At 37.1% G+C, this 12,329-nt stretch overlaps 1 protein-coding gene across 2 annotated transcripts; it reads right to left on the reverse strand.

Moving 5' to 3' along the window:
- Positions 1-264: 264 nt before the first annotated feature.
- Positions 265-11,874, reverse strand: LOC115918735 (ubiquitin receptor RAD23c-like). 2 transcript variants are annotated; one of them, XM_030988724.1, is made up of 5 exons: positions 11,609-11,874; positions 5,310-5,417; positions 3,429-3,677; positions 2,455-2,557; positions 265-1,770 (listed from the first exon to the last, which is right to left on the reverse strand). In XM_030988724.1, exons 2-5 carry the CDS (start codon positions 5,389-5,391, stop codon positions 1,725-1,727), a joined length of 480 nt encoding a protein of 159 aa, XP_030844584.1. In that variant the 5' UTR covers positions 5,392-5,417; positions 11,609-11,874; the 3' UTR covers positions 265-1,724. The 2 variants fall into 2 exon arrangements, with proteins under 2 accessions (XP_030844584.1, XP_030844573.1); XM_030988713.1 differs by having other exon boundaries at positions 5,316-5,417; positions 11,609-11,861.
- Between the last annotated feature and the right edge of the window lie 455 nt (positions 11,875-12,329).

The raw sequence follows: 12,329 nt of genomic DNA on the forward strand, positions 1-12,329 counted from the left end.
AACTAGCTTTATAAGCATACTTTCATTCTAACATTCATAATGATACAAGCAACAGAAAATTTGAATGTGCTCTCAGTTCGGGAGAGAGAAAGAAGTTCACTGGCCTGCGTTTATACAAAGCTTTTAATGATTATGTCGTAACACATTTTCTCTCTCTCCCGTACAAAACTATTTACAAAATTCTGACGTCGCTGCAAAATGTGGCAATTGGCCACACACTTTCATTGTACCAGTGAAAGTGAATGGCACTTCTCTGACCTGATATCACCGAATTGGCTGAATGTACTTCACGCTTCATAGTCTAGTCGTAACGTATACATAACATCAACCAATCAGAATCATGCGTTCACGTATGATGTTTTATCCCTGCAATCTCATTGGTCTTAAATCGTACTTTGCATTCAATAATATATTTTGGTACCAGATCCATGTCGGTGATGCCGAGAATGTAAAGCAAGAAGGCATTGATTCTATAGGCACAAACAAATCAATTTCTGGGACATGGCGTATGGTGTTTAGCAATGATTACACGAGAAATGTGCAATATATGCCTGAAATCAAAGCACCATATTATATACATCATAGCAATACAATGATTCCAACATAGACACGAGTAATGTATAATTTGCTTCTTGTATTTTGTTCTTGTACAGAACGTGCAAATTGACACAACTGGCTATAAAAATCTACCACCCTTATAATGTGACCGTGTATCAATGGAAAGATAATCCTTTGAGAATATGTAATTTCTAAAAGTATAGTGAGCCTCTTTGGAATACATCACAAGGATTTTTTTTATAGTCATATCGTGACATCTGCCATACAATAAAAACGTAAGTTTAGTACTAAAAATTGTATGTACAGTAACAACAAACAACCACTCTAAAATCGTATTGGCAATGTAATGTTTATAACACTAAGATGTATCACTAATGACTCGCAGCCTTAAGTTCCAAACAATGTTTTGAGCGTTCCATAAATTATTATCTAACTAGCAGACAACATTATACATAATGCCCTTTCGAACACACTGTATATGTATTACATACTATCAGCTTAGTTACATTAAAATTTGATATCTGAAGCTGAAAAAGCACTCATTCGGGAACAAACGCTAACAAAAGAAGGATGTTCCACGATCTTTACGAAAACTGGGAAAATCAAAGGTGTTTCTCAGGCTATATGAAGGAATTATGAAATTCAAAAGTACATACCGAAGTCTGTATTTTATTAATTATTTTGTGTATATTGACTAGGGGCATCGCCAGACTATTTTAAATGGGAAGGGTTTCGAAGAGGTAGCTGAAATTTACCAACGAGCAATCAAGCAAAGGAATCATCAACATCTCTTTGAGATTTCCCAACAGCCTTAGAAAATGGCGAACCGACGAATGTCGAATAAGGTGCCACTCCCTTTGGCCACGCCCCCCGCTAGGAATAAGGCCATCAACCTATTAAAATCATCGGGTAAACTAAACGAGATATTTATATTTATTGGGGTAACATCTAGAACTTGCCCACCTCAAAGCTTTGAGAATATCCCATGTCACCAAGGCAACTTCTCTTGTTCTCTGTATTGAATGAACAACAGAAAGACGTCGACTTTGTACAAAGTAGATAGACCTAACGTCTATCCGTCTGCTATAATTATTATTGATCTTATTGCTACAGATGATACCGTTTGATTAATGTTATTGTATAGATGCTTGCAGGCAGGATTACAATTATTGTCTGTAGGTTGTATCTGCTGTGACTGTGACGTATGAATTTCTGTGAAAATGTAGAGAAAAGGAAAAAGGAGGATACTTTAATAAATCATCTTGATGGTAATGGGGTCACTTTGTTAGTGGGGAACAAATATTCATGAATATGTTCATTCCGAAATATGGTTTTAGACGGTAACAGCTCACTTTCCCTAAGGTTTTTTAAATCTTAAAAATTGTAAATTATAATTCCAAATATAGAACAGTGGATGTGATTTCAGAAATGAGCAGGATTCGTAATGTCAAAAAATAAATTGTAAAAGAAATAGGATGATCTAAGAACATATTGCTCTTTTGGAATTATGAATCCTCCGGAAAATAAATCTTATCGCTACACTGTTAGTTTTACATTGCATATAGGTAGGCTTACCTAAGAAACAGTTTAGACTTTGACTCATACCGAATTTTATGTTCTTAATTACACTTTTATTGAGGTGCGCAATCTTTAATCAATACGGTACTTTTCGAACATTATGCATTGTTATATGCGCATGACAATGTGATTACCTATATCAAGTGGTTCCAAAATAAATTTTGAAAGAAATTAAGGTCCAATAAAGCACTTTGAAAGTGGCAAAACTAGTTGAAATGCATCCTAATATCGGGATTATTTCGAGGGTTCGGACTCTTCAATAAGCGCCATAACATGTATACGTGAGCCTAACTGGATATTCCTACATCGAATACTCACCCCTTGTACTTCCAGTAACACAGTCCTATAAAGGTGCATATTACTGCCACAACAAGAATAGTTGCAAGGATGGCTAGAGCTATATCACCTCTCCTCAGTCCACCTGAAGCAGAAAGACAAGAAATATAAAAACATTACACAAAAAGGAAAAGATCAATATTTGCACTGTACATACATAAAGTCAGTCCGTCACAAGCAGAAAGACGGGCACACTGAGACAGAGTACATAGGACACTGAATGCACGGTTATTTGCACTTAAAATTGGTTTGTGCAGATATACAATGATCTATCATATACCGAGAGCCTTATGATCGGATATTTATTACAGAAAATGCTGGTATTAAGCCCAGGAAGGTTACAAGTCAATCTGGCTGACAATACACACTTATTTTAAAAATGCAATAGCGACTATATTATGGAGCTATTTGAAATCATAAAAATGTTGGACAAACGCTATGCTTTAACAAAAAAATTAGAACATGCTATAACGGTCAAAGCTTGTAGTCTTATATGACACCACGACTTCACACAAGTCATTATCGTATTAGTTCAACTCTGTATAGCTACGACAGCTTAAAAACGACTTTAACTGTACACGCACATAAAATGGGGATAATGTTTGCTTAACCTCTTACATGAAGTGATTGTGACGATATGGTCTATCCTCGACAGATAAAGTTGATTAATTAACAGTACTTCACCGATTGGTCTTATAGAGTCATAGAGATTGATCAATAAAGTGCTACTGCTATGCATATATTAATGTCTCTATCAAGAATAAAGTGAGAGGAGTTTGATCGATTAAGTTCTGACAAGATATAAACTTTATCTCTCAAGATGCATAACGTCACAATCCTTACACGAAAAGGCTAGGAGTTAGAATGAAAACAATCAAACTTTATGGGCAACAACTTGTATTTAAGACTTTCACATATTAGTAACAGTTCCTAAAGATCTATGTTTCATTACAAACCTCCGCCTTCCTCGTCGTCATCATGTCCTTTTTGACCATCGCCATCGCCTTTCATACCATCGTCATCGCCGTCCTTAGCGCTAGTCATCGGTGCGTCAGTCACGACTGGGGTCGGTGCGTCAGTGCCATTAGCGGATGGGGCTGGTGTGCCATTATCGACAGGGGGAGGGGTTGTTGCTACCGCTGGGCGGGGGGTTGTTATGGGCTCCGTGGCAAGGACGGTGGGAGGTGAAGCTGAAGGAGGTGAAGCTGAAGGAGGAAATAATGGCAGTTCTATTATTACAGTGATTACTAAACATGTGGACGATACATTATTATCGAAGTTACACATTAAATCAAAGGTAAACATTAAGGCAAAGTTATGGATATTGGGAAATTTTGCTATCTAGGTTTTTGGTCAAATTATATTAATGCTCCTAAAGCTTAAAACGGACGGGAATTAATTTCGGGGACAGGAATTAATTTCGGGAGAAGGGGCACAGAAGAAAGGTTCAGGGACTGTTCTAGACACAATTCTAAAAAGTAGACAAAATCTGAACAAAATAAGAGCTTATTTTTCTTCCTTGCCAGACATTATGTCAGAAATAAACCCCATTCCAAGGTATTCCTTACCATTTAATGTATCAACATGAAAAGCAATAATCTGTCAATTCTACAATTTATTCTTTCGTGAAAATGTGATGTGAAGCATACAAACTGAAACACAATATCGTGTATCGGTACCGTTGGATGATATTAAAAAGATGCCTTTTCTTGGATATACAGGCCTTCTACATCAGCTACATTTTATTTGGTCGAGTTCTACGTGTATTCAAACATCTGAAAATGAAGGTAATCTACCTCATTCACCTTTGACCTCTGTATGTACTAAGCTTTTATAAGCGTGGATTCACTACTTAAACATCAGAAACATGCATTGCATTCGTAGAAATGTATATTGGTCTCCATCAAAACAAATAGTTACATTCACCATAGAGTTTTGCGAACAGTAGAAATATTTGAATCAATTTGCAAAAAGTCAACAATAGTAAGTTAAACTTCTGCATGTCAATCATTTTTGTAGACTATTTTCCCATGATGACGGTAAGGAATCACTCAATCTCGACATGGAGACTTGTTACGTTATTTTATTTCACCTGTCATGAAGTTCAGTGACAGGGCATGCCCGGGCACATGAGGTTAAATTACGACATGTTCCTTGATTAATCGCTCGTCTGAAGCTACCTCAAAGAAAATATCACTGTTTTTCTCCATACCCTTCATAGCGGTATCACGCTTGACCTCATTTTCGTTTTGTTTGTGCATAACCATAACGCGAAGCACAATGGCCGTTGTAATGTAGATGAAAGGGTAAACAGGTTTCCTTTTCATAAACAAATACATTTTCCATATTCAAAGGCCAAATCTAGATATTATCTGTCGTGTACGCCCACCAATTCCTGATTCTGAAATATGCTAACAGTGCAGTTATCTAAACGTGTAGAGACATGGCAATATAAAATGTTTATATCTGTTGCAATTTTTGTGCAACATCAGCATGCGATGGAACTGAAACTGCAAGATTTCACTCGCTATGATAAGGCGGAATTAAGAGAAATAGACTTGGCAACGAACCTAAACAAGGAAAAATGTAACAAATTACATTTTACCATGTAGGCCAACTCCCCCTACCCCCTCTCTCTTTCTAAGTCAAGTTGTTTGCACATATGACAAATATTTCCTTCTAAATTCTCTATTTTTTCATCCTATTATCAAATTGTGACATTTGCAATAACATGAAATCTTTATGGTGTTCATGGTAACCTCGTTTTATTTCGTTATACTCTATATTATGCCTACAATAATTGTATAAATTCATTTTTCCAGCAAAAATGCACTTACATGGACTTTGTGAGTATACGACTGCTGCTGAGCAGACGAATACTGCTAGCACTAGCGTGACCAATTGTGACGTCATCTTCATTGAAGCGATTGGACTGCTACCAGATGCTATAGTGGAAAGAGAAAAGAGAGATATAATGATATTATCATTATGATAATCATGTACACCAAGGTTATACCAGTGCTGCAATCATGTTAATTAGTTATTGCTTCTATGTGTAGTCGCATGATATCGTGCATATCACTTTTTTTTACTCATTTCATGAATGTATCGGATTTGTTGTTCTCTATCCAGAAAAAACACAAAAAATAGCAATTAACCAAACCCCTGTTGTCGTTTTTAAAGAGAAGGATGTTATATCAACGAAAAAATAATTTGTGTAAATATTAATAATTGATTACATACATGATTAAAATGACTACAATTGTTTTTCTTTCTTTGCAATTTCATTTCTTTCAGACATCCATTCTTTTCTGCCCTTTGCATGTTTTCTTTCTTTTACCAACCCCTCCCACTTCTCTCTCTCCCTCTGATCTGTGTCTATCTTTCTCAAGTGTTGACTGTTAAAAAATATGTTTTTCTTTTTTTTCATCCAGGAGTACCGACGCAGTATTGAAAAGAAATGTCAATTAGCTAATCCCTAACGTGCGTGGAAATACATGTACAGGTATTTGCGATATGAATTACTATCAAATTATAGTTGCTTAGATGGCACTGGTTTGTACACTTACGTTGACTAACGTGAACACTTAAACCGTCTTCTGCGTGAGTACAACCATTGAGGGGTCACTAGAACGACGGGGGAGGGGGGGGGGGGCAGGGGCAACGGTCCTATTTTGAAAATAAAGCTCAAATTTTCAAGGGTACTGATTATGGGGGATGCGTTCGTGAGGTGGTTTATGCGTCTCCCTGTATTGCCAATTTCGCCTTTATCTTTCCGTTTTTTTAATATTTCATCACTCGTTGGATTGTAGAGGGGGTTAGGGATGGGGGCACTGTAGCTACACCACTGTTTGTGGTGTAGATATCTCTTTTCCTCCGCTGAGATGTAAATTGCCCGTCTGATTGTAAGTTTGATTACGAGAGAGTCACTGAGATGTATCACTTGAACCACATTAAACATGTAAGACACGTTTTGGGATTAAATTGGTTCACACCGTTCCGTTTCGAGGCAGTTATGACCAAGGCTATTACAAGTAATTGGAACCCCTGTACGGCATCTTTAACCAACTTCTTTATCAAAATTATTAATTTGGGAACTTTTTGTAAATCTTTGGCCCGTCTCATATTAAAACTCTAAACCCAGAGATGGCTTTTAACTCGCTGAAGCCAAATTTAACAAAGAAAGTCGGACCGAGGTCCAAGTTTTCAACTTTTTGAACTTGACATAGACCGAAGGTCCTAAAACCTTGCCCTTGTTATTCTCATTAAAGGAACACAGTATCTTGTTGAAAATGACAGATTATAATCATACATTAAAAATAGGGTTATTTAAGTTTATATTTGACTACTGTGTAGATTTTTGTAGTTTTCCGTGTTTTTCTTTTGTGAAAAAAATTGGAGATCGCAAAGGCGATGTAGTGGCTAACAAAATAATGAACAATCTGTTGTGCAAAATCGGCAAGATTATCAACAGCATTTAAGACACCTTTAAACATTACAGGCGGGGACACTGGTATCATTTCTTGCAATACATGATATAAACATTTTCATTAATGTATTAGCAGGGCAGGAGGGAGTGGTGTTTGGGTGTGCCCTCTTAAGTTGGTCAAAATTAGTGATACTCCGATCGTTATAGAGATAACTGCTTTTTTATAAAATTAATTTCATTATATATTTCGAATCAAATCAAATCATGTACCACACCATGTTTGGTTTCATAGAAAAGTCTAATTCTTATCATCCTGATCATATTTGGAAACGTTAAATCATAGAAAAAAGCGTTTTCCCGCTGACATTGTACATGTATATTATATACACTAAGAAAATTAATGACTGTGTTACCCGTTCTCTTTAAAACTGCATCATTTCCGTATTATACCCTCGATCTAGGTATTTGATCTAGTATTTTCCACTCTTGATTACAGAATCGTTGCTGTTTGATAATAATTTTACAACGTCTAAAAGGGTAGTTTCAAACTAAGGGTAATGTTTCTGAGACTTTTTTATTTTAAGGTTTTTGCAAATCAAAAGCAGTATAATTATCATTAGTTCTATAACTTGAATAATTTCACATTCACAGTTTGCTGATGTAGACACATATTTTATATCATCAAATTAGTATGCAGTTTACATTGCATAACGTCTGTAACATTGCATAACGTCTGTAATATATTGGATCAATACGTATATGCGTGGACAGCACTTACTACAGAATATAGAATTGATTATGTGCAATGACAGTCTTGACACGGATTGAATGGAGAATAGAGAGCTCTTTCGATGTCCTTTGTCTACAAGCACAGACTAGTGATATCTCCACCAAAAAAAAAATCTGTCTTGCGCCGGTCATCTCCGGTCATTATGGTCATAGGAGGGTATGCTGCCCCTTTTTATATTAATTTATGGATACGCCACTTGTTTCGACTCTCTGTTATGCATGTACAATGGCTTGTGCGAGTAAAATATTCTGACTATTTTGCGGCATGGACAAGTGCTTTATTTCCCTCGGCAATCTCACGACCTGGGAGGGTTCTGCCCCTCATTTCCTAGATACGGCACTATAGTTTCGACCCTATGTTATGAGCCATGTGTGCCCTATTCTGAATATTTTGCGGGGGACAGGTACATTATGCCCCCTACGCGAGGGTGGGAGGTCACTCTCATGTACACAAGTGCTACCCACCCGTGTTCATCAACCTCTGAAATGGACCCTAATGGCGTATTGCACCTATCTGAAATGAACCCTAATGACGTATCGCACCTGTTCTGAAATGACCCTAATGGCGTATGTATCGCACATTTTCCGAAATGGACCTTAATGGCGAATCGCACCTTTTCTGAAATGACCCTAATGGCGTATATATCGCACATTTTCCGAAATGGACCCTAATGGCGAATCGCACCTTTTCTGAAATGGACCCTGAAAAGGTAGCCTTTTTTCATTTTGTGCGATCAATGCTTGAAAACACACTTTTAAAAAACCCACCCCTTTTGAAGGAAAACATCGACGACGTCGTATAGCTGAATTCAACGCTTTTTCTGGACGCGGGTGCGTAGCCAGTCATGTTGGGAGTTAGCCTCCCCCCTCCCCCCCCCCCCCCCCCTCGGGGGGGGGGGGCTATCTCTGATCCATGGGGTTTTCCCCTGCTGGTATGAATAACTGGTAATGCAACTGGGTTCGATCCTGTGTAGCGTAGAGCCTGACAGTGACTATAAACTAGAGAGCCCTATATATGATTATTTTGAGTCATCGCGATTACAGTACCTCGAATGAATGCATGATTATTGTTCGAGGTGCGAGCGATGAAAGACCTCACCATGTGTAATGTCCAGTAGTAAAGCATTGAGTGCATGCATGGTGCTAACTATAGAAATGACTCATCCATGCAAACGATCTAGCATATTATTGTAATGCATGGTCACAGTGATGTGAACTGAAAAGAGTGTGGTTCTCGATCTTAAAGTATTTTTGTTACACAGGTTTGACAGATATTTTATTAGGAACATAATGCTGGAAGGGAACAGTGCTATGTCTCTCAATACTCGTATTATTTACTTTACTTTATTTACTCCTGGGAGATGTGCAGTTAAGATGCTACCTCTTGCCCCTCTGCCTACCCGACTAATTGTGTATCTATAATGAGAATAATTAAACCATAGACCTGGAAGATCGACTGCTGTCTCAGCATTCTTCCAGCATTTGCGGGAAAGGTAAAGATATGTATTTTTTTTTTATTGGAGCCTGAAAACAAAATTCGAAGATCATTTAAGGTTTGTACGTTCTCATTTCTAAAAATATACCTTGTCCTTAGCAGATCTTATAATTTTCTAAAAAGGTTGAAGACCATTTCCGACAATATTGTTGTAAGGATGTGTTACGAAGTGTTTTAGTGACAAAAACAATAAGATCAAGATGTCATATTAAGTAAACTATTCCGAGAAAATAACATATCCTTAAACTTTCTGTATTTGGACATTTGGACATTTCTATTCTGCTCAGGAAAAGGTTTGATTTGATAAAAGCAATTTCCTTATCTCTGATTTACATGCAGTTTACGTACACACAGAATTTGTTTGCCGCTATACAGACTCGGTAGCCTTGTATATAATTCGAATTCGTTACATAGATTTATTTTCCTGTCCCTTGTGAGAAGCGGTTAAGTTACAATTTTATTAGTCAAACTCAGATCTAATGGATAATGTTTCGGAAATGTAAAAGCTTGAAAACTATCAAAAATGAAATGGAAAAAATTGTCACACAATAAAGAACAAATGACAAATAATATGCCATCTAGACAGGCTCCTCAAAAGTCTAAAAACTTACATGTGAAAATTAAAATTCGTCATCTGCTTTAGAGTATGACAATGTCAAGAATTTTCGTATTATTATTAATAATACGAAAATAACCATATAGTATAATGGGATCGATGTGATAAAAGATTATTATAAATATTGCAAGGAATGTTTTAAAAAGTGGACAAAGCGACACACAGATTAAAAAAAACATGATAACAAGTTAGAGAGAGAGAGAGAGAGAGAGAGAGAAGAGAGAGAGAGAGAGAGAAAGAGAGAGAGAGAGAGAGAAAGAGAGAGAGAAAGAGGGACGGAGAGAGTATGAGAAATAGAGAGGAGATTTACTGCAAGACAATAGATTAACAGATAGAAATATATAGGCAGAAATTCAGACGGATGAGAGGGACAAAGCGAGAATACACGCAGAGAGAGAGAGAGAGAGAGAGAAAGAGCAATGTTTGATCAGTAATAATGATGAACGGACTCGTAAACTCCGATCCTGCAGCCTTCTTCACATCTGCTCCTCATGAAGCTACAAGGGGACACCACCAGAAGCTGTATAAGCAAAGGAGCAACACAGTCCTAAGAAGAAACAGCTTCAGTCAGAGAGTAGTAGAATCCTGGAATAGTCTTCCTACATCTGTCATCTCCTCATCCTCAATCACTTCTTTCAAGATTAGATTGGACAAGCACTGGTCCTCTCAGCACCAAATGCTTCCATAAAATTTATTTGTGCGTCCACCCGCCATGCGAGCAAAAATAGTTAAGGTTCTTTTTCGAACGAAGCACCACTCAATGAAACGACCGGAAGTTTCAACAGGATCACCTCACACTTCCGTATACTGATGCTGATGCTGATGCTGATGATTTGTAAAAAAAAATATATAAACGTACGACCCAATGACCACACCAATGTTTTTTTACAGCGATGATATACTTTAACCATGGACCTACTACAAGATAGGGTATATGTTCATGCACACAATTAACACACAAACAAAGATATAGGATGCATGTATGTTACAATCATTTGCAGAATCGTTGATCCTGTTTTAAATGGTCATTATTTCCCTTTCCTTGGTACCGGAAAAAAGGTCGCATTTTACGCAATGACATTTCAACGAAACAGTGCTTGAAGGCCTTTTAAAAAGAAAATCAGAGAAGTCCGTGGAGCATCAGGCTATAGCATATACGCTTGAATAGTCCATACAAGGTTGGTTCTTTTAAAAATACATTGTATGCAGTTAAAAAAAAAAAATTCTTTAGAAGTGACATGTATAGAATTCTAAGCTAGTACATGAAGCACTCTTGTGAGTTTAACAGGGCTATACTGTAGTATAGGGCACGCAAAGTATTTATAAATTAACACATTTTTAATGGGTCAGATAGCTCGAGATGTCGGAAGTAATTATGAGGTATAATATACATTTCTTTCTTCTTCAAAATCAAACAAATCTCTTGTAATAGTAAAGAGCAGACGGAGCAATACCAACAGAAAGCGAAGGAAAAAGTGATATATGTAAACCACACGTATCTAAGTACAGGAAGGTTAACTGGTATGTAATATCCATTAAGATACCAATACCAATATAGCACGCGGGAAAAAAGCAGGGCGCCTCCGACATATAAAACAAGATTGATGAATATAACTCTATGGTTTCGCACGCAAAAAGCACGTGTACATATGCCTCTGCAGAAATTCGTCAATCAAACTGATGTTTTAATAACTATAAACCTGTCTACCGACTATAATTATACATCAGAAACATAATATTCAAATATGGTTTATGTTCTGGGTTAGCGTATGATGTTGAAAGATAAGGAAAGTAAGTGAAGACTTACCAAACGAAATGCGTTGATGTTCAGAATAAACGCCGGTTATTTAATATACCACGCCTCTTGCAGGAGATAGATGGAAGATAAAGCGAAGCACACACAAAAAGCTATGCACACAGAATAGAGTTGTGGTGGTATTTTCCATGCATAAGACACACAGCGTCGAACACACACTCGCACAGTCATGCACAGAACGGCGTAATATGAACTGGTATCTATCTATACGTAGCGCCACGCCACAGGCAAACTGCAAAAATAGTGAATAGATCTAGAACCGGATTGGAGGCTTAGACAATAAGATCGTTCCACATCAACGGAATGTCTTTATTATAGGCTTCTATCCAACAAAGTCATCAGAGATAAATGTAATTGTTTATTCAGATAAGAATGCACTGATTATGATACGAATAAGAGAGACAAGCCAAGCAAGTATGCTACTTCTGAGAGTGTGGGCAGACTACAGAAACCAGCAGTACAGTAAAACTTAAGTGTCGTGTTGTTTTTCCATGAAAGTGGTATCGATGAGTCTGTTGGTGTGTTTTTTAATTATAAAAAATCACGTCATTTAAATAGGAAGGACCGTGAGTTTGCAACATTCGACTGTGAAAAAAAGTCTGGTAGAGTTAAGCTATGTCATTTCCTTAATTGTTTGATGTGAGATACTATAGCTAGCTCTCTCTCTCTCTCTCTCTCTCTCTCTCTCTCTCTTATAACCAATTAATCTGCT

The sequence above is a fragment of the Strongylocentrotus purpuratus genome, unplaced genomic scaffold, assembly GCF_000002235.5.
Source record: "Strongylocentrotus purpuratus isolate Spur 01 unplaced genomic scaffold, Spur_5.0 spur5_contig_840, whole genome shotgun sequence".
NCBI lineage: Eukaryota > Metazoa > Echinodermata > Echinoidea > Camarodonta > Strongylocentrotidae > Strongylocentrotus > Strongylocentrotus purpuratus.

Coding starts and splice junctions, on each gene's coding strand:
- LOC115918735 (XM_030988724.1), bottom strand. CDS start 5,391: ATGAAGATGACGTCACAATTGGTCACGCTAGTGCTAGCAGTATTCGTC. Junction 3,678..5,309: donor CGTATACTCACAAAGTCCAT/GTAAGTGCATTT, acceptor TTCCTCCTTCAG/CTTCACCTCCTTCAGCTTCA. Junction 2,558..3,428: donor TGACGACGAGGAAGGCGGAG/GTTTGTAATGAA, acceptor TTTCTGCTTCAG/GTGGACTGAGGAGAGGTGAT.